The following is a 23773-nucleotide window of genomic DNA, read 5'->3' on the forward strand; positions in this document are numbered from 1 at the left end:
CCTCAACTACCCCCCCCCCCCCCCCGCCTAACCTTAACCAACCCCACCACCAATCCACCGCAATGACGATAATGTCAGGGCACCGCCGTAGGTGCCATTATAAATTCAACTATATTGTGAAATTTGGGAAATTCAACTATATTGTGAACGTTTCTGCCGATAGCGGGTGCCCATTTTTCCCACTTCTTAAGATACCAAAATCTTTACTACTCAGATTCCCAACATTGCTAATTCTGAATATAATTTTGCTTTTTTAAAACAGAAGGTATTTCTGATAATTCAGCTCTAATTGAGCAGCTGTGGTTTCTCATAATGCATCACTCACAAGTATGCAAATCATCTCTTTATGACCCTAAAGCCAGGCTTACACCCAGAACCGCTGGGGCATAGGGAGCCTTGTATACAGCTTATACATTTTATAGAGCCACACCAATCCAACATGCATACAGCCTGTTTTATACTTTCTGGTCCTCATCAGTGCATGGCATGGATAGATATGGCTTCATGGCATTTGGGTGTGATGCATCCTGGGAAACCACAGTTGCTCCCTTAAAGCTAAAGTATCGAAAATTCTATTTTAAGAAGGCAAAATTATATTCAGCATTTCTTCTTAGTAAGAGGGCTTATCAGTCTCTTTTAGCCCCATATACTTTCCTAGTGGTTCTGGGTCACCATAAGCTATCCAGCATTGTTAATAGACCCGAGAGAGCTAACTGGAGCACTGTATATGTGGTAAATGCATGTATTGCTAGCAAGTATGTATATTCCATTTTTTTGTATTTTTTTGAGTACACAACAGGTAGGCTTTAATTTTAAGTCAGGGAATTGTACTTATTCTTTAGCATACTTCCTTAGGAAACACCTGTGGTGAAACAGTGAAGCGACCAACTTAAAGGGAACCTGAGGTGAGAGGGATATGTAAGCTGCCATATTTCTTTTCTTTTAAACAATACCAGTTGCCTGGCAGTCCTCCTGATCTCGTGTCTCTAATAGGTTTAGCCATAGACACCACAAAAGCATGCAGTAGATCAGGTACTCTAACTCAGCTGACTAATTTTTGTTGTGTGAATACTTCATCCTACTACCAACTACTGAATCTAAGAGAGCCTAAGCACAAAGCGCTATAGAAATGTTGTTATTGTTGTTATATGTTTGTTCCAGGGTCTTGACTCAGACAATACTTATGTCAGAAGATCAACAGGGCTGCCAGGCAATTGACATTGTTTAAAAGGAAATAAGTATGGCATCCTCCATATCCCTCTCACCTCGGATTCCCTTTAAACATATTTACAACCCTACCTCTTCCACTCCTGTTAACGAATAGGCATGGCCTTTAACCAGTCCGCTGGCCATGCGGGTCTCAAACTGTGCGGGTACAATAGCCTGAAACAAAGAGAGAAGAGTTAAAATAATAGACAGATGTTATTGCAAGGTTGATTATTACAATTTTGGTGCAAACGTCCTCTCCACTCTTCCAAGAGAAGGCAGGCAGCAGGCATGCAGTGGTACAGCACAGCCTAAGATGCAGTACCGTATATGATCTAGCTTTGCTGTGCAAAAGGGACACTAGCCTGGTTAACATACACTAGTGATGGTCAAGTAGATGCAAATAACTTCAAGTTGATGCAAATTTCTGCACACTTTTTTTGTAAATTTCTGCAGCTTGAAAGTTAACCAATAAAATCCTGCTGAAGTTAATTTTCAAGCTGCATACATTTGCATAAAAATGTGCATACAGTTGCATCAACTCGAAGTATTTTGCATCTACTTGACCATCACTAACCCACACCCAGTGTTGTCAGAGCAAGACGTGCTGAGTATACAAAGCAGGATATGGAGGTTGACGTACTGTATTTATTTCCTGTTTAAACAATGCAAATTGCCTGGCTGCCCTGCTGATCCTGTCTGTCCAATACGTTTGGCCAAAGACCCTGAGCAAGCATGCAGCAGATCAGGTGTTTCTGATTAAAGTCTTACTGGATTAGCCACATGCTTGTTTCAGGTGTGTAATTCAGCCATTACTGCAGCCAAAGAGATCAACAGGACTGCCAGGCAACTGGTATTGCTTGAAAGGAAATACATATGGCAGCCTACATATTCCTCTGAGATCAGGTGTACTTTAAGGTGGCCATACAGATTTGACCAATATATAGATCCCTTTCTGATCAGAATCTAATCAGAGAGGGATCTATTACTGCCTCACACTGCAAATAGATTTTTTATTGATTTCAACTTGAAATCTATTAAAAATCCATAGAACTGCCGCTTCCTCTGCCACCGGGCTGCACTGGCCGACTGACAGCCCCCCTCCCCCAGGTTTCCCATATCTAGTGCTCCCTGGGCCCATGCAGAGTGCTGGCCGCAGAGCGCACTCACCTGTTCGCTGATGCACTCCTCCTGTGTCCTCTCTCCATCCCCGCTGGCAGCCTTTGTCCTATGACACGGCTGCAAGTACATTACATGATCAATTTCATGCCACAAGGTCACGGGTACAGGTGCCTCGTCGGGGATGGAGATAGGATATGGGAGGAGCACACTGGCGAACAGGTCAGTGCACGCTCCACTGCCAACACTCTACTTGGGGTTGAGGGAACACTATTTTAGGTTGGGGAGACTGACCGGGGGTCTGTCTTTTGGCCACGAACCTACTGCCGCTAGCGCCACGTACACGACTGCAAGATCTTTCCGTACGGAATATTCAAATGATTTTGACTAGAAGACGATCAGAACTATTATCAGGCGGCCATGTTGGGGCCTCAACCTCGACAAGTGTATGCAGAGCAGGGACAAGGTCCTCCAGCACCCAAGGCTGAGACACCAAAGTGCGCCCCTCCATCCCTCCCACCCCAGCTGTCACACACTGATTGCTATTAGACTAAGAGGACCACAGGGCCCACAACCTCCCCAACACCTTAATATCTAGTTATCTGGCTTGCAGTCACTGCTATGTATCCCCTTTTCTTATTTCTTTCTGCTTCAAACACAATTGGGAATGCCAGCTGAATGAATTATGCGCCCCCTCCTACACTGCGCCCTGAGGCTGGAGCCTCTCCAGCCTATGCCTCGGCCCGGCCCTGAGTGTATGGACACCTTTACAAGAAGAATCTCAACAATTACGACTTTTGTGCATTCATGTAAAGCACACATATACACAGGACAATGCACAGATGAAATGACTTACATGCAGGCAGAAGATAAAGCTGTGCAAAGGAAATTAAAAACTGATATCTCGACATTTCATGAAAATATTGTCAAAACATATAATTGAGTTGCTGGTACAAAGCAATCTCTCTGGAGTATATACACATGCATCTGCTGCTAAGCCAACAATTGACTTAAATACCCAACATGCATTTCTTATGTTGATGCTAAGCTGCAGACATTCACTATCTCATTTCTCCATAGGAGTGACATGCTGATCTTTCATGATGGTTTTCAGATTGTGAATGAGTTGCAAAAAATTTCTCCCCACATTCAAATATCATATAAATGTTATGCAGCTTCAAATTGGTCCAATAAAAATTGAATCGGTCCAATTTCAAGCTGCATATAATTTACGTGGAATGCAGGGATACATTTGCATCTCATTGATCATCACTATAACCTTATGCTGTTTGAACCTAGTTTAATAACGAATAAAGATGTATTAATTTTTTTATATATAATAGTGTATGTGGGCGTATTTTTACTTTTTGGCCATAAGATGACACCACACTTTTTTCCTGTGTACTGTGAACAGTACACAGGAAAGTTTGTGTATTTGTATTTGTTTACTTTCACTTTGTGAATCAATACCAGCATCTCGCTGATGACGGCTTTCATTCATTACAGGCACTGTGATCAGCTTTGGGAACACATGTTCCCATTCACGGACCAGTGGGATTGCGACGGAGGCGAACGGGTGGCTGGAGAACAATGGGGAGGTGAGTGGTCGGGCATACGCAGTAAAACGCGACTGGAACGACTGAAGAAAGACACCAGGGTTGCCTGACAGGATGGCGAGGGAGCGCAAGGGCCAAAAGGGGGCAGAGGGGGCCCCAAGTAGGTATAAGTGCTGCCATTGATAGTCTCAGGTTTCCTTTAAGGTGTGAGGGATATTTTCCCTGTACTATAGGATTACAGTGGACTCATGGATGACTTCCAGTCAGAGGACAAATCTTCTCATAGAATCTGGATGGCTTGCAAACACCATGGAAACCACACATAGTAGATTTCAGCTGTTTGCAGGTCAGTTGTCAGTGGTTTAGTCATTTTCGAACCACTCTGGCAGGGAAGCATGTCTGAAAGGGAACACCTCCCTCCCCAACCGCTCCCCCCCCCCCCCCCCCCCCAGACACACACACACACAAACCTATTGGCAATACAATATAAAATGCATGATACCCTCTTTGAAGCTTCAGTTGCAGCCAATAGCAAAGCAATTCACTGAACTGTGACACACACATATAACATCAGCCACGCATATTATGTTGGCATCGCTGCTATGAATGCTGTGTAATGCAGATCATATCACACACTGACTTGCCAGACGCATAGAGCCGCCATGCCATGCATGAGATATACGAACCACAGATGGCTTTGGCCCCAAGTCTTTTCCATCTACACCAGGACTTGTGTCCCCCACATTCTGTACCATTCGCTTTAATGATTCACCCATATCAGCAGGGGGACTAATCCCATACGAAAGCCCATCTACTTCCTAGCATCAGCAACAGAAAGCACATAGGTTAAAGCATGCTGCAGTAACTTACTGTATGTCTACAAGACAATAGCCAAAGAAATGAAAACCAATACATCTTGAATAATCAACACAGTAATCACAGCTGGTGCCTGAATAACTGCAGTAGACATATCTAAATACCTCTGGTGTTATTTATGCAAAAGAGCTTCTCTGAGCTCTTCAACTCCACTTGGGTTGAAGACAGTCCTGTTTTCTGAAGCACTTAAAGAGAAACTCCAACCAAGAATTGAACTTTATCCCAATCAATAGCTGATACCCCCTTTTACATGATAAATAGAATGATTTTCACAAACAGACCATCAGGGGGCGCTGTGTGACTAATTTTGTGCTGAAACCCCTCCCACAAGAGGCTCTGAATACCGCGGTACTCTGGGCAAACTGCCACAATGTAACAATGTTCACAGACAGGAAATGGCTGTTTAAAGCTGTCTGTAACAGCCAGAGCAGCTAGAAACAGCTACATAACTTGCCCACAGTAACAATGTCACCATGTAATACATGTCAGAATGTGAATCTGGGAGAGGAAAGATTTTACAATGAGCAAACACTGACTAAATCATTTATACATAATTATTGTAAAAATCAAGCACTTTTTTTTACTACATTATTTTCACTGGAGTTCCTCTTTAAACAACTAAGAAACAGTGAAAGACAGCTTGAGATAAGGTTTTACTGTAGGGAGGTTCAAAGGTTCATTAGCTCTGCTCTGTTTTATAGTTTAAAATACAGAGTGTGGTTTGTAAACTGCAAATATAACAGAATGATGCAATGTTATAAAAAAAAAGCTATATAACTGAAAATAAAAATAAGAGATCCTTTTCTTTGCTACTAATGTTCTATTCATTATCCATACGACACATAGAAAACCTGTTCGCCCTGAGGATAGGAAATGATTGACAACATTATTTACTTGTGAATTCTGACTTTTTCCATTCTGTGAAAAAAAGATTTATATAGAACATACAGTATACCTGAACCAAAGTTGGCCTTCACTGTAAGTTGATCCCTGACTGGACCCTTTTAAGTTGGAAAAAGAGTAGATTCACTATTGGGCCTGATTCATTAAGCTGTGCTGCTATAGCAGCACAAGCTTTATGACACCAGCGCAAGTTAAATACGGAGCTGCTTGCTAGGCGTGTTAGTGCTGCGTAGCGCGTGCTCCTAAATTACCTGCGTCCGTTACTATTTTACGGCTGTTCCTTGCATGTACCAAGAGAGGGGAAGTATTGCGACCGTGATACTTCACTAGTGTGGCCGCTACTACATTAAGTAATGTGGTAGCAGCGGCCATGCTAGTGAAATATTGCAGTCGCAATACTTCACATCTCGCGGTATGTGCAAGGAGCGGACGCAAAATAGTAACAGGCGCAGGTAATTTAGGAGCGCATGCTACGCAGCACTGCCTCGCATAGCATGCAGCCCTGTATTTAGCTTGCGCTGTTGTCATTAAGCTCGCCCTGCTATAATGAATCAGGCCCATTCACCCAAAAAAGAACTGTAACCATTTGTACCCCCACCCACCATAATTAACATCCGTATCAAACCACAAGTATTCCCATTTTTTGCTATGTGTCCCTTCAAGTATTCCCATGGGCCTCAAATACTGCTATGTCTCCTATGGCAACAACAAGTATTTTCATTTTTCCCACATGTCTCCCGCCCCCCTCACACACACACACACACACACACACACACACACACACACACACACACACACACACACACACACACACACACACACACACACACACACACACACACACACACACACACACACACACACACACACACACACACACACACACACACACACACACACACACACACACACACACACACACACACACACACACACTATTTCCCCATTATACAGAGTGACACAGAGAAGCGTAGTATGCATGGCTTATATTTTCCTGTCATGCCACAGACTATATAACCCTCCATTTCCAGCTCCCTCACTCTCTGGCTGGCTTCTCACTTAAGTGTTGATGGGAGACAGACATGTAAGCAAGCGGAGCCAGCTGAAGAGCAAGACGATGGGAGAGAGGCCTGTGGAGTGACAGATAACTACTGACTTACTAAGATTCCCTGCACTGCTATGTATGAGGATATTAAGTCTAGTATTTAGTAGCTGGATAGTGTAATGGTTAAGGGCTCTGCCTCTGACACGGGAGACCAGGGTTCGAATCTTGGCTCTGCCTGTTCAGTAAGCCAGCACCTATTCAGCAGGTCTCCCTAACACTGCTACTGCCTATAGAGCACGTCCTAGTGGCTGCAGCTCTGGCGCTTTGAGTCTGCCAGGAGAAAAGCACTATATAAGTCTTTGTCTTTTAATTAAAGGAATACTATCAATACCCAAGTGTTCTAAAATGACAATGTACAAATAATGTCTAAGTAGCTGTGTAAACATTTCCCTACTTTTCATGTTAAATATCAGAGGCAAAAGCTTTAATTTATTGAGTGTAGGATTTAGCTATATTGGGATAAATCAATTGCAGAAGGGGTGTCTGCTTCAATGCACAGCCAGTGTTGCATATCAGACTACAGAGTATTTTTCTCAGAAAGCAAAAACAGTATGAAAAGCTGTGACAATTAATGTTCATTACAAGTTTCCTCTGCTCTCTTCAGACACTTCAGTCAGAAACACAGGACACAGAAGCTGCATGTGTTTGGAGCTTTCTCTCTCCCACACAGAGTTACACACAGGGTTAACTGATCAAGTGTGAGGGGAATTTCCCCTCACTTCATGGCTCATTCGTCAGTTTTGGCGTCAGTAAAGTTTGAAAGTATTTTTATAACAGTAAACAAAGAGGTTGCTAGTGAAATGTATACACCAGTACTTAGCAACAGTTCCCAAACAATTCCTATCTCAATTGAAAAAAATATGTAAATCGATAGTGTTCCTTAAAGAAAATAGGGTGCTCCAAGTTTTTCAAATGCTCAATTTTAGTTCACATTTACACAGTATTTCCTGCCAGAACAGGAAGTGAGATAATTTCTTAGATGGGATACAAACAGTAGCCAATGAAATCTTGCAAGACATTCTAACCCCTTTTCACTCTATTCAAAACAAAAATATTTTTTTCTTGAGTTTGTTGTGTTTGTAAATATTTGTAATATTTATTCAAAAGTATTTTTTTTTATTTATCTAGTTATACATTAAATTTGCAAACAGTTTTTACACGGCTTTACAAAGAACATGAAGCAATTCACTTGACTCTCTGTCTTTCAGACGGGTTCACAATCTAATGTCTAATGTTGAAAGCCAATTTGGATGGGAAAGTCCTATGATCTACCAATTTGTTTTTGAGGCATGGGGAAACTGATGTACCACCGCTACTACTATGACTAATACTACTATGACTACTATTGCTACTTCCATTGCTGCTGGTGGTGTTACTGGCACTAATAACTACTGCAACTATCACTACTGCTACTACTGGTATTGTTTGTACAACAGCTAATACTATCACCACCACTCCTACTGCTGCTACTACTGCTACCACCCACACCACCTCTACTACTACTGCTACTTCCACCATGGTTACTACTGCTGTAGTTACTGTAGCTATACTACTTTTACTTCTACTGCCACCGCTACTACTATTACCACCACCAACACCCCTACTACTACTGCTACTACCACCAACATCACTACTACCACTCCTGGTACTACTGACACTGCTGCTGCTAGTGGCACTGCAGCTTATACTACCATCACCACCCCCACCACTACTAACACTAAATATATTACTACTGCTGCTACTGCTGTCATCAGCAACCACCTCAACTACTAATGCTACTTCCACCACTGCCAAAACTGCTGGTGTTACTACTGCTATCAATGCTATTTCTACAACTATTGCCACCGCTAACTCCTGTACTACTACTGACAGTACCACCACAATTACTACTACCACTCTTGGCACTTCTGCTACTACTGTTGACTGTGGGCATTGGGTGTTAGAATGTACAGATCCAGCCATGGTTGAAATACTTTAGAGTCCAAAGCCAAACAGCAACACTATTAGCTATATCAAGTTGTAGATGCATAGACTTGTAGCTATCTACAAACTTCTGCAAAAAAAAAGTTGCTAATGTGGCATAAGTCAGACTGCTGTGAGTCACAAAACCTATAGTTGGTGGCTGGATTTCTGGTCACACTGTGCCAAGGTCCAGAATCACTCTTTTGATTGGTAACTTTTTATTAAGGTCCAACATTTGCAAATACTTTAAAAGATAAAAATATTAATGGCAGATGGATTGTGTTCCTGTTCTTAATGAATAGGATTGCCGATTAACTCAACATATACAATGTATGCAGCCTGGAGATCACTGCTTATATACTGTGTAATATGACTGAGGGTACACATTCCAGCTGTACCATAAAACACTTGTGGTGTGAGAAGATTACTAGGAGCAGGTGTCATTGCCCTTAGTAATGTTGCCCAGAAACCAAAAATAATAACTCCCAGAATCCTTTAGTCTATGGACAGCTGCTAGCACTAAACATTTGTTATCACCCCATTAATTGGTGGTCTCAAGAGCCGTGTTTTCTAAGCTCTTTGGAAAACGTGTCAGCAATATACAGTATTGATGTGCAATAATAGTAAGAATATTTTTCTGTGCATTAGTATGGATGAATAGCACTACAAGACTGCATGCTGATAATGACAGCAGACTGAATCAGATATCGCATTACCTGCAAAATACACACAGAATCAGTAAAATATATTTCACCAATTCAAATGTGAATATTGCTACTTTATTTAATATTGTTTGAACAGGTATAAAAACAGAAACAAAGCACTACATTCAGGACAGGGGAGGAACTAGAAATCACTGGGCCTCCCTGCAAAACTTTGGATGCCCCCCCCCCCCCTCCTCGCTTTCTGCACAGGTAAACTGAGATCCAATGTTATTCAGTTGGCTAGTGCACACTTGAATGTGTTTGCCCCATGCAGATAAAAACAGACAGCAGTCAAGCACTGTACTCAGGGGCGCTTTTTGGCACAGGCAGTACAGGCTATTGCCTGGAGTGTCATTGGTCCTGGGGGCGCCATGTTTCTGGATTAAGCACCGACACCCTGACTAAGTCCCGTCCCATGGGTGTTCAATTACTTGGTTCTGCTGCATCTGCTTAGCGTAAGATGCAGGCAGCTGCCGTGGTGTCCCTCTGTGCCTTGTGCATCCTTTTTTCCCCCTTGTGTCTCCTTCTGTCCCTTTGTACCTCCTGTCTCCATGTGCCTCCTTCAGTTCCTCTGTGCCACCTCTGCCTCCTTCTGTGCCCCTTTGTGCCTCCTTCTGCCCCCATGTTTCTCCTTATGTCCACTTGTGCTACCTTTGAACCCCTGTTCCTCCCTCAGTCCCACTCTGCCTCGTTCTGTCCTCCTGTGCCTCCCTGCTGTCTCCCTTTGTGCCTCATTCTGTCTCTATGTGCCACCTCTGTCCCCTGCACCTTTCTCTGTGCCCTTTTGTGCCTTCTTCTGCCTCCCTGTGGCTCTGTCTGTCCCCCTTTGTCTCCCTGTGCCTCCTTACGATCGGTGGTGCCACAGGTTTTCTCGCCTGGAGTGAAAAAATGGCTAGAGGCGCCCCTGACTGTACGCATTTTCCTTATCAGTGGCTGAGCAGCTGCAGTCATTAGAACAATTGTGCAGAGAGCAGAAAGTTTTTTCTCTTCCTGCCCTTATTTATCAGTCTCTCAGGACAGGCAAAAGAAACTTCTGCCCCATGGGGCTCCCCTGCAGCTGTAACCCTTGCAGGGGCCTCATTCAAGGGCATAGCTAGCAATCATGGACCCCCAGCAAAACTTTGATGGGGCCCTCCCAATGCTCAAACCCTTTCCCTTGCCTTCCCCTGGTGACTCTCTCAGCCTGGGGGCCCATCTCACAGCCTGGGGTCCCATCATCATGTTATTCACACCCAGGGCCGCCATCAGAAATTTTGAGGCCCCTTACACATCATCAGGCCTGGGCCCCCCCTTCCTGGGCCCACCTACTGGTTGCTGTTCCCGCCCACTAGCCATCCCACCCCCATGTCCGTGCGCAAAGTGCGCTGTGGCGAAAAATGTGCATGGCTATGACACTGAAGAAAGTGGAATGCACAGCGTCGTGTGGCAAAAAGTGGGCGTGACCATGGCATGTTGTGGGTCAAGCCAAATACTAGCAAAATACAGGTAGTCCCTGTTTAACAAATGAGATAGGGACTTGTAGGTCCGTTCTCATCCTTTATCCGTTCTCTTTTGTCCCCCTCTTTTCTTCCTGTGCCTATTTTGTCCCCCTCTGTTTCACCTCACTTTGTGCCTCTTTTGTGTCCCTCTGTGTGACCTCATGTTCCCATCTCATCTCTTTTCACCCTGTGCCTTTTTTGTCCGCATCTGTTCCCCCTGTGCCTCTTTTATCCCCCTGTGTTGCCTCTTGTCCCCTTCTGTCTCAGCTCATCCCCCTGCCCTAGCCAGGTAAAGGTGCCCCCGGTATAGGTATCCAAGCATAGGTGCCCCCAGTATAGGTAGCCAGGTATAGGTTCCCCAGGTATAAGTAGCCAGCTATAGGTGGTGCCCCAGTATAGGTAGCCTGGTGTAGATGCCCCCAGTATAGGTAGCCTGGTATAGCTGGTGTCCCAGTATAGGCCAGCAAGATACAATTGCCCCAGTAAAGGTATTCAACTATAGGTGGTGCCCTGGTATAGGTAGCATGGTATAGTTGCCCCCAGTATAGGTAGCCTGTTATGGTTGTTGCACCAGTATAAGTTAGCCAGGTACAGGTGCCCCCAGTATAGGTAGTAAGCTAGAGGCACCCCAGTATAAGTAGCCAATTATAGGTGGTGCCCCAGTATAGGTAGCCAGGTACAGGTGGTGCCCTCAGTAAAGGTAACCAAGTATAGGTGGTGCCCCAGTATAGGTAGCTAGGTATAGGTGGTCGACAGCCCCAGTATAGGTAGCTAGGTATAGGTGGTGCCCCAGTATAGGTAGCCTGTAGCCAGATATAGGTGGTGCCCCAGTATAGAAAGTCCGCTGTAGCGGGCTCACTCATCTGCTCCCCACGTTCAAGCGCTGATGTCACTCTTCTCTCACTGCTGGAACACGGTGTGCTGGTTAGTGTGCCACAGGCCTGCAGCCAGCACATGCGGCCCTTCCAGCGCTTTGGGGGGGCCCAGGGCCCCCAGAAGCCGTGGGCCCCTCACTGCAGTGTCAGTTGTCCCCCCTGATGGCTGCCCTGTTCACACCCATAAGAAGTATAGCAACAAAAACACCTGATCTGAATCATGGGCTCCTTTATCAGAGGCAGTGAAATAGTAGTTGAGGCCCCCTTACAGCTCTGCGGTTACAGGGGCTGCTCCCCTGCAGTTATGGTCCTGACTACATTAAAGAGTTTAGTTAGTTATTCATACATATGTTGTTATACTGTTACACTGTAGCTAGAGAGACACTGCTCCTGTACTTGTAGAAGGTGTCTGTTTAATGTTCATTATCTGAAATACATCTTCATTTATCTCTACAGTGGTATCCCTTACTAATGTGCCCATCGGTACCTCTAGAGATGAGGTGGGTAAATATGCAAACAAAGACCTAAACTGCCATGTAATAGCTAAGTAATCAGTGTTCAATTGTTACCTCTTTGATGTAGAGATTTGGAGATCCAAGGGTGTCTAGCCAACTTTGACATCCAATTAAACCCATATGAAGAAAAACTTCTGATAAGCTAGAATTGAGACCAATCTGACTTTCAAACTATGCACCGGTATTGACAGTCCTCTTATGCCCACTCTTCCCAGTTCTTGTAAAAAATATGGGAGTCAGACTTGTGTGTCGCTAGCCTGGCGGTTATAAGGGGGGACAGCAGAGCCAGGAGGCACACTATAAGGACATAGAGGCTGGTGATAGTATGCAGAATGTGCCTCTCTGTCCAAATATTGATTGCAAAAACCAACCTCGGGTTCTCTTTAAGATCTTAGTGAATGTCCACCCAAAAATGTTAGTGATATATAAATAGCTTACAGCAGAGTCAATGGCCATACCCTACAGTTCAGCTTTTTCTAAGTAGAAGAGGGCAGTTAAATTTAAACCAGACATGTCACATTACATACTGACATAACATGTGTTAAATGACATGGTTGATTGGCAAGGGTGTCCTGGCAAAGAAGTTACTCTGAAGGCACTATAGGGTGCACATAAACTGCGCTAAGCATAATTACGTGTCTTACTGCACAATGAGCAGAGTATGATGCAATACATTATGCGCTACTCATCATGCAGAAGACTTTACGTGCGTAATTTTGCTTAACGCAGTTTAGTGCATACCCTACCATGGTCTTTGCAGATGAGTGACAACTTTCAAAGCAGGAAAAAACGTCTTTATTGTGTACAATTATAGCAGAAGTGGGTCCTGCAGATTGAGGGAATGTAATCAGGAGCTTAAATACAGATAGCAAATCTGATGTTACCCCCCATTTCCCCGCATCACTACAACACTGCATCACTGCAATTAAACAGTATGGGATCGATTGAGCCATGGCTTTAATGCTAGAAAAGTAACATTCTAACATCAATTCTGTCAATAAATTAACTCTGAACACCATGATTGCTCTAAGTTCCAATCACATTATATATCCTGCACTGGCCCCCTCTCACATAAGTTCTATTATGGCTCTTATTCACTTTATACATCCTGTACTAGCCCCCTACTCACCTTATGCACCCCGTACCGGCCCCCATTCACATTATACATCTTATTTCGATGCTGGCTTTTACTATTAATTTGTGCATAAATGTATATACCACCCTCTGACATGGATATCTAATGAACGCATTTTATATGGAAATCTAATCTACTCAATCTTGTGGAAACATACACATCCCACTTTGATTAGACTGTGCTTTGAAAAATGATACCTGATCAAGGAACTTGCGGAAATTATCACTATTAGCAATGACAGTTTAGTTTGTATTCACATGAGCTGCCTGGGCAGAAAAGACCTTTCCAAGTCTACAATGAATACAAGGTGATCAAACTTCACTTGTTAGGCTTAGGTCCACACTTGTCCATTCAGGATTGAATCTGTTTCAAATGGATCAGTTTTTCTAAACTTTTTATTTCTTCCACCTGTTTTTTCCTAAAAATGCTTTCTGCAGCATACGTTTCAAGTCCGTGGAAACGTATGCCCAGCGGTGGGGGGAGAGGGGGCCGCCATGCTGGAGGGGGTAGCAGCCAGGACAGAGCCCGCAGGGGGGGTTAGCAGGCAGTGGAGAGGTGGGTCGCCCCCCTCCCTCACCTGGGTTCCCCGTCCTCGCTTCCCCTCCAGCTACTAGCGCAAAACTTGTTAAAATGTATAGCGGCAGCGAGCGGAGACTTACCTCCTTCCTCCTCTCGCCGCTTGACTTCCTGCAGTGCCGACCTCTTCGTAGGGCGACAGTGCAGGAAGTGACACGGCGAGGGGAGGATGTGGAGCGAAGGTAAGCTCCCCGTATACTGTACATTTTAAAAAATTTTGCACAAACAGCTGTAGGGGGAGCAGGGATGGGGGACCCAGGTGAGGGAGGGGGGGCAACCCCCCTCCGCGCCGACCGCTGCTACCCACTCCAGCATGGCAACCCCCTCCCCATCCACAGGCTGTGACACGGATCCGTTTCTGTGTCCAAAACTGCCTGTGTAGAGAGGGATTCGTTTATACATTGCCCTTCACTACCCCTCCGTGTATGCGTCAACGATCACTGTCCGGGAAAATGCTGCAAATCCAGACCGTCAGTTCAGGTTTTTAAAACGGATCCCCATGAATGCAGCTGGATCCATTTTTTTTTAAGTGAAGAAGGCTGCTATTTTTAACATTGGTATCCGTGGCTCCGTTTTTCATCCAGGCCAAAAAGCTGAGCCACGGATACGTTTTTAAAACAAGTGTGGACCCACTCTAACACTTATATATTAAATGCCCTCCAAACGTAGACCCCTGTCTTATGATGATAACACGTGCTTTTCTGGTATCTATGGCAGTTCCGTTATACACTCCCTCCCCCCCCCCCCCCCCATCTCCCATAAGGCAGCCACTAATGATCCAATCGTTTTCATCCACTCTTACCAAATCTACGTAGTATAAGGGTAAATTGAATGAATATATTGAATGGATAATTTAGGCAGTTACCTTATACTGTATTACATAGAAAAGATAAGATTGGATGAAAAAGTGGCCATTAGTGGCCACCTTTAGTCTCCTCCTCTCACCTTCACCTGTCTTCCCCTCCTCTGAATCTGCCAGTAGGGGTGGCTAGCTTTTTTAGGAGTTTATATTGCTGAATTTCTTTACTTTAGCTTTGTAGTGATGTACAGTATGCTTATTGTATGACTAATCATCTGGGTAGATGACTGGTCTATTCACTTTACGACCATAACGCAAAATCAGCTGCTATCTCAAACTTCCAATATACCTTATCTGACTTATGAGTGTATCTTGCCTAAATATTCAATTTCTTCTTGCCTTTAATCTGTTTCCCCCTTTTCTTGCCTGTAATATGTAAATGTCATGCTCTTCTTTATCCCCACGTATGCTTTGTCTTGTTGTATGCAGAATGGAGCTGATTAAAGCAGAAAATCATATCTACCCGTTTAGATAACAAAGCTGCTGAAACTTTCATTGCTGCAAAATCTGCATTTTCTCCAGTGATTTTGTACTCTGGCTAATTAGTTCAGCCAAACAGAGATACTCATTTAGTTGTGGAAAATCTCTGCAGAATAACAGAAGCACTCTGTGCTAGAGATGTCCATGAGACTCCTAGTAAAACGATGCACTAGTAATTCTATAATAATAGGGCAGCACGGTGGCGTAGTGGTTAGCTCTCTCCCCTTGCAGCGCTGGGTCCCCAGTTCACGGAGTTTGCATATTCTCACCGTGTCTGCGTCGGTTTCCTCCGGGCACTCCGGTTTCCTCCCACATCCCAAAAACATACAGATAAAGTTAATTGGCTTCCCCCTAAGATTGGCCCTAGACTATGATACATACACTACAGGATACATATATAGACATACGACTATGGTAGGGATTAGGTTATGAGCCCCTCTGAGGGACAGTTAAGTGGCAAGACAATATATACTCTGTACAGCGCTGCGGAAGATTTTGGCACTAAATAAATACTAAAATGATAAAAAATAATAATAATAAATGATGTAATCTGTTACAATGCTGATTGCTTGGCATGTGTATGTAGAACTATGCAGTAGTCAGTTTGACCTGTTTAAAGGGGACCTGAACTCTTGCACAAGACAGAAGGAAAACATAGAGAAATGCGCCCTGTATGTATTTAGAGAGTTTAGGCTGTCTAATTCCCCCTCATCTGTGACTAATAACAAATGTAATTTGATCTCTCAGCTGTGCTGGCTACCTCGACAGAGCAGCTAATTTGTAAACACAGGATGTTAACCCTGTGTCTGCTTCCATGAAAGCAGGAAGTAGACACACTGCAGATTTACCGCAGGATTTGTATCAGCTGTAACAAAGAATTTTTTTTTTAAAGGTTATTATGCTGTTGCGTATCTTTTAGAGCCGAGAGGAAGTTCAGGTCTGCAGTATTCTTCTATTTTCTGGCTTCACAGATATTTTCTGTGGGTTGGTGATTCTCCAAGGAACATTCTAGGAACATTCTAACATTCTAGTAACATTTGTACGATGGGAAGAGGTAAAGTGAGGACACCATAATAGGACTGTGAGAAGCTTTCCCATTTCGTCAGTGTGTAATTGGGAGAGAAGCCAGCAGAGATTAGCTGGATCATAGCTCAGCTCATATTGAACGTTGAGCCTTCAGTATTCAGAGTGTTGGCTCAGTGCCAGTCTCCAACTTTCACAGAAATTGTGACCAATGAAGTCCCTGACCTACTTGAGACGTCATACTGTGCTCCATGAGGAGCTCAGATTGTATATTCTCGCCACATTTGTGTGGGTTTCCTCCGGGCATTCTGGGTTTCCTCCAACAACCCCAAAACATCTTAAAGTGGGATAAAACTCTGACATAACATTCAATAAATATGTATATTCCTACTTTTTATTACCCATACAGTTATCATGTTTGTTTTTGTGCACAAGTAGTATTGTTTGTTTACAAATGACAAATTCCCAAAGTGCAGTTTATCTGCTCTGAAAGCTGACATTGCATTTTATTGCATAGCTGCTGTATTTATATATTAAAATCTATCTAGTGATCACTTCTCAGCTCAGTACAGCTTAGTTTTGGCCATTTGCTAATGTTTACTAAATGTAGCTGACAAAGGAATGTAAACAAAAGATGATGTTATCACCTCTTCGGATGAGGCCAGAAGCTTTCCACTGAAGTAAGAAGCTTTTCAATGAATAACAAAGTGCTGTGTTTAATTGTTTGAATGCTGTTCTGCTACAATTGTTTTTGCATTAGTAGATTTTATGCTGTAAAGAATCTTTTAAAACAAAGAGGAAATGCTGAATGTTATACCACTTTAATAAATGAACTTGCTTCCTCTCTTTTTTGACCCTGGACTATAATTGCTACATTAGACAGTGAACTCCTCTGAGGGACAGTTAGTGAAATGAATTATTAAATGGAAACCATAGCAATACATAAATTGATAATAATAATAATAATAATAATAATAATAATAATAATAATAATAATAATAATAATTATTATTATTATTATTCATTGGATGATAATATTACCCTCAAACCCAGTAGAGATACCTTATTTCCTTACACTTACATCGATTGAGCATCCAATCAGTGAGCCCCTTTCAAAAGCTTTTTTCATGATTTTGAACAAGTCTTTCGGTGCATCCTTAATTTCATAGAATTCCGTAACTCCACCTGTGAAGTCCTCCATGGCTTCTGTAGTGTTTCCACCCTTAAGTGCCTCGTAAGATCCATGTAACCTGTAAGAGATGAACACCTTACATGAAAACAGTATAAATATAATGTTATATATTAATATTGAATTTATATGTATTTAGAGTGAAATGTGAAACTTTGAGTATATAGCTACAATATGTGCAAGAGCACTGAACTCCTCTCTGAAGCCCAACGATCCCCTAAGCCCTACAGCAGTGGTTCCCAACCCATGTGCCGCGACACATACATGTGTCGCGGCAGCTTCTGGTATGTGTCGCGGCTCTCTCGGAGGGGAGCAGCGTAGTGGAGGGAGAGCTGTGGGCAGCGGTGGAGAAGGGGGCCATCTCCCCCCCTTCTCTCACCTTAGGGTGCTCTGCCTCCCTCTCTCTCCCCTCCGATACTAAGTGTGGCGGCGCTTGGCAGCGGGCGGGACTTACCTTCCATGTCGCTCCAAGCGCCGGCCGGAAGTTCTGGTTCTGCAGCCGCTGCTCTGGTCTGGATCAGGCCAGAGTAGTGGCAAATCATCCCGCGCCAGCGACGAGACGAGACGGGACATGGAAGGTAAGTTCCGCCCCTCTGCCAGCCACCACACTTCGTTCCGGAGGAGAGAGCGAGGGAGGGAGAGCACCCTGAGGTGCCGCTCTCCTTCCCTCGCTCTCTCCTCCTGCGGGGGGGGGGGGGGGGGGCACCTGGCTACATATACTGGGCACATATATCCCTGGCTACATATACTGGGCACATATACCGGGGACATATACACCTGCCTACATATACTGGGGACATATACTCCTGCCTACATATACTGGGCACATATACACCCTGGCTACATATACTGGGGACATATACCCCTGCCTACATATACTGGGCACATATACCCCTGCCTACATATACTGGGCACATATACCCCTGGCTACATATACTGGGTACATATACAACTGCCTACATATACTGGGGACATATACCCCTGGCTACATATACTGGGAACATATATCCCTGGCTACATATACTGGGCACATATACCTCTGGCTACATATACTGGGGACATATACTGGGGACATATACACCTGCCTACATATACTGGGGACATATACACCTGCCTACATATACTGGGGACATATACCCCTGGCTACATATACTGGGCACATATATCCCTGGCTACATATACTGGGCACATATACCTCTGGCTACATATACTGGGCACATATACCTCTGGCTACATATACTGGGCACATATACCCCTGGCTACATATACTGGGCACATATACCCCTGGCTACATATACTGGGCACATATACCTCTGGCTACATATACTGGGCACATATATCCCATGGCTACATATACTGGGGACATATACCCCTAGCTACATATCCTGGGCACATATACCCCTGGCTACATATACTGGGCACATATACCCCTGGCTACATATACTGGGCACATATACCTCTGGCTACATATACTGGGCACATACCCCTGGCTACATATACTGGGCACATATATCCCTGGCTACATATACTGGGGACAACTGGCTGTTTGTCATTATGTGCATTTACTGATGAAAAGAGGACTCTTATTATGTACATTTACTGGTGAAAAGCTGTCTCTTATTATGTGCATTTACTGGTGAAAAGATGTCTCTTATTATGTACATTTACTGGTGAAAAGCTGTCTCTTATTATGTGCATTTACTGGTGAAAAGCTGTCTCTTATGTGCATTAACTGGTGAAAAGCTGTCTCTTATTATGTGCATTTACTGGTGAAAAGCTGTCTCTTATTATGCATTTGCTGGGGAAACGCTGCCTCTCATTACGTGCATTTACTGGTGAAAGGCTGTCTGTCATTACCTGCATTTACTGGTGAAACGCTGTCTCTTATGTGCATTTAGTGGGAAAACGCTGTCTCTCATTACATGCATTTAGTCTACGTGTCACGGAAATCTGAACGTTTGGTTTGATGTATCACGACTCCAAAAAGGTTGGGAACCACTGCCCTACAGAGACTGATATAATCCGGCGATAGCAGAGTCCCCTGAGCAATAGCAACCCAAAAGGTCCATCAAGCTTAAAAGCCATCCTTCCCTCTTAAAGGGCTCATCCTCATCTCTGCTGGGTGGAAAGGTGAGGGGTTTATGATAGAATGTGATAAAGGGGGCCCCCCGATATTTGCTCATTACCAGGTAAATTTGGTAAAGAGGGACATTTTTGCGTACCTTTGTCATAGTAAAGTAGTTGCGTAAAATCTTTATTTGAAATAAAAACATTAAAAATGAATATCTTTTATCATCTGTATCAATCTTTTTTTTCAGCTCTGTATACTTCTTTCTTCTTTGTTCAAACGATCTTGATTCTTCTGTATATGTCCTTCATTTTCATCTAAAAAAACATTATTTCTTCTTTTTTGATCTTCTGCTGTCCTATTCATTAAATTCTTCTAACTTTTGTTCTTGTTTTCCTCTGCTCCTCTAATATCTTGTGAGGAGGTTGCTGCATGGTACCTAGCCCCCCTCCGCCGCTGCTACCCACCATAATGCTCCCCCCCCAGCCCCATAGGTTACTTAGATTGCCCCATACTAGCATTCAACTGTGGAAAGTGCTAAAAGTGCAATAATATCTCTACATTAATTGGGGATATATTTGAAATATTTTCTCTTCCACTTTTGTCAGAAAAATTAAGCATAAAACACCCTCTTAATATTTAGAATTTTTTTTTAAGAAGATAACTCCATAGCCTCAGACACAAAGTCATTAGCATTAACCACTTGAGGACCTAGGGCTTTCTACCCCTTAAGGACCGGCCACTTTTTTTCCATTCAGACCACTGCAGCTTTCACGGTTTATTGCTCGCTCATACAACCTACCACCTAAATGAATTTTGGCTCCTTTTCTTGTCACTAATACAGCTTTCTTTTGGGGCTATTTGATTGCTCCTGCGATTTTTACTTTTTATTATATTCATCAAAAAAGACATGAATTTTGGCAAAAAAATGATTTTTTTAACTTTCTGTGCTGACATTTTTCAAATAAAGTAAAATTTCTGTATACATGCAGCGCGAAAAATGTGGACAAACATGTTTTTGATAAAAAAAAAACCCATTCAGTGTATATTTATTGGTTTGGGTAAAAGTTATAGCGTTTACAAACTATGGTGCAAAAAGTGAATTTTCCCATTTTCAAGCATCTCTGACTTTTCTGACCCCCTGTCATGTTTCATGAGGGGCTAGAATTCCAGGATAGTATAAATACCCCCCAAATGACCCCATTTTGGAAAGAAGACATCCCAAAGTATTCACTGAGAGGCATAGTGAGTTCATAGAAGATATTATTTTTTTGTCACAAGTAAGCGGAAAATGACACTTTGTGAGAAAAAAAAAAAAAAAAAAAAAGTTTCCATTTCTTCTAACTTGCGACAAAAAAAAATGAAATCTGCCACGGACTCACCATGCCCCTCTCTGAATACCTTGAAGGGTCTACTTTCCAAAATGGGATCATTTGTGGGGTGTGTTTACTGTCCTGACATTTTGGTGGGTGCTAAATTGTAAGCACCCCTGTAAAGCCTAAAGGTGCTCATTGGACTTTGGACCCCTTAGCGCAGTTAGGCTGCAAAAAAGTGCCACACATGTGGTATTGCCGTACTCAGGAGAAGTAGTATAATGTGTTTTGGGGTGTATTTTTACACATACCCATGCTGGGTGGGAGAAATATCTCTGTAAATGACAATTTGTTAATTTTTTTTACACACAATTGTCCATTTACAGAGATATTTCTCCCACTCAGCATGGGTATGTGTAAAAATACACCACAAAACACATTATACTACTTCTCCTGAGTACGGCGATACCACATGTGTGGCACTTTTTTGCACCCTAACTGCGCTAAAGGGCCCAAAGTCCAATGAGTACCTTTAGGATTTCACAGGTCATTTTGAGAAATTTCGTTTCAAGACTACTCCTCACGGTTTAGGGCCCCTAAAATGCCAGGGCAGTATAGGAACCCCACAAATGACCCCATTTTAGAAAGAAGACACCCCAAGGTATTCCGTTAGTAGTATGGCGAGTTCATAGAAGATTTTATTTTTTGTCACAAGTTAGCGGAAAATGACACTTTGTGAAAAAACACAATTAAAATCAATTTCCGCTAACTTTTGACAAAAAATAAAATCTTCTATGAACTCACCATACTCCTAACGGAATACCTTGGGGTGTCTTCTTTCTAAAATGGGGTCATTTGTGGGGTTCCTATACTGCCCTGGCATTTTAGGGGCCCTAAACCGTGAGGAGTAGTCTTGAAACGAAATTTCTCAAAATGACCTGTGAAATCCTAAAGGTACTCATTGGACTTTGGGCCCTTTAGCGCAGTTAGGGTGCAAAAAAGTGCCACACATGTGGTATCGCCATACTCGGGAGAAGTAGTACAATGTGTTTTGAGGTGTATTTTTACACATACCCATGCTGGGTGGGAGCAATACCTCTGTAAATGGACAATTGTGTGTAAAAAAATCAAAAGATTGTCATTTACAGAGGTATTTCTCCCACCCAGCATGGGTATGTGTAAAAATACACCCCAAAACACATTGTACTACTTCTCCCGAGTACGGCGATACCACATGTGTGGCACTTTTTTGCACCCTAACTGCACTAAGGGGCATAAAGTCCAATGAGTACCTTTAGGATTTCACAGGTCATTTTTGTTTCAAGACTACTCCTCACGGTTTAGGGCCCCTAAAATGCCAGGGCAGTATAGGAACCCCACTAATGACCCCATTTTAGAAAGAAGACACCCCAAGGTATTCCGTTAGGAGTATGGTGAGTTCATAGAAGTTTTTATTTTTTTGTCACAAGTTAGCGGAAATTGATTTTAATAGTTTTTTTTCACAAAGTGTCATTTTCCGCTAACTTGTGACAAAAAATAAAAACTTCTATGAACTCACCATACTCCTAACGGAATACCTTGGGGTGTCTTCTTTCTAAAATGGGGTCATTTGTGGGGTTCCTATACTGCCCTGGCATTTTAGGGGCCCTAAACCGTGAGGAGTAGTCTTGAAACCAAATGTCGCAAAATGACCTGTGAAATCCTAAAGGTACTCATTGGACTTTGGGCCCCTTAGCGTACTTAGGGTGTAAAAAAAGTGCCACACATGTGGTACCGCTGTACTCAGGAGAAGTAGTATAATGCGTTTTGGGGTGTATTTTTACACATACCCATGCTAAGTGGGAGAAATATCTCTGTAAATGACAATTGTTTGATTTTTTTACACACAATTGTCCATTTACATAGAAATTTCTCCCACCCAGCATGGGTATGTGTAAAAATACACCCCAAAACACATTATACTACTTTTCCTGAGTACGGCGGTACCACATGTGTGACACTTTTTTTCAGCCTAGGTGCGCTAAGGGGCCCAACATCCTATTCACAGGTCATTTTGAAGCATTTGTTTTCTAGACTACTCCTCGCGGTTTAGGGCCCCTAAAATGCCAGGGCAGTATAGGAACCCCACAAGTGACCCCATTTTAGAAAGAAGACACCCCAAGGTATTCCGTTAGGTGTATGGCGAGTTCATAGAAGATTTTATTTTTTGTCACAAGTTAGTGAAAAATGACACTTTGTGAAAAAAAAACAATAAAAATTAATTTCCGCTAACTTTTGACAAAAAATAAAATCTTCTATGAACTCGTCATACACCTAACAGAATACCTTGGGGTGTCTTTTTTTTCTAAAATGGGGTCACTTGTGGGGTTCCTATACCGCCCTGGCATTTTACAGGCCCAAAACCGTGAGTAGTCTGGAAACCAAATGTCTCAAAATGACTGTTCAGGGGTATAAGCATCTGCAAATTTTGATGACAGGTGGTCTATGAGGGGGCGAATTTTGTGGAACCGGTCATAAGCAGGGTGGCCTTTTAGATCACAGGTTGTATTGGGCCTGATCTGATGGATAGGAGTGCTAGGGGGGTGACAGGAGGTGATTGATGGGTGTCTCAGGGGGTGGTTAGAGGGGAAAATAGATGCAATCAATGCACTGGGGAGGTGATCGGAAGGGGGTCTGAGGGTTTGGCCGAGTGATCAGGAGCCCACACGGGGCAAATTGGGGCCTGATCTGATGGGTAGGTGTGCTAGGGGGTGACAGGAGGTGATTGATGGGTGTCTCAAGGTGTGATTAGAGGGGGGAATAGATGCAAGCAATGCACTGGCGAGGTGATC

At 43.3% G+C, this 23773-nt stretch overlaps 1 protein-coding gene across 1 annotated transcript in view; it reads right to left on the reverse strand.

Moving 5' to 3' along the window:
• The window catches only part of CAPN3 (calpain 3), a 196813-nt gene that overhangs the window by 85577 nt on the left and 87463 nt on the right, over positions 1 to 23773 (reverse strand). The window contains exons 5-7 of the mRNA XM_068254017.1: positions 17454 to 17622; positions 4568 to 4699; positions 1300 to 1383 (exon numbers count right to left, since the gene is read on the reverse strand). Of these exons, the coding sequence (XP_068110118.1) occupies positions 1300 to 1383; positions 4568 to 4699; positions 17454 to 17622 (385 nt within the window). The remainder of the gene's footprint in view (positions 1 to 1299; positions 1384 to 4567; positions 4700 to 17453; positions 17623 to 23773) is intronic.

Source organism: Hyperolius riggenbachi, chromosome 9, assembly GCF_040937935.1.
Source record: "Hyperolius riggenbachi isolate aHypRig1 chromosome 9, aHypRig1.pri, whole genome shotgun sequence".
Taxonomy (NCBI): Eukaryota; Metazoa; Chordata; class Amphibia; order Anura; family Hyperoliidae; genus Hyperolius; species Hyperolius riggenbachi.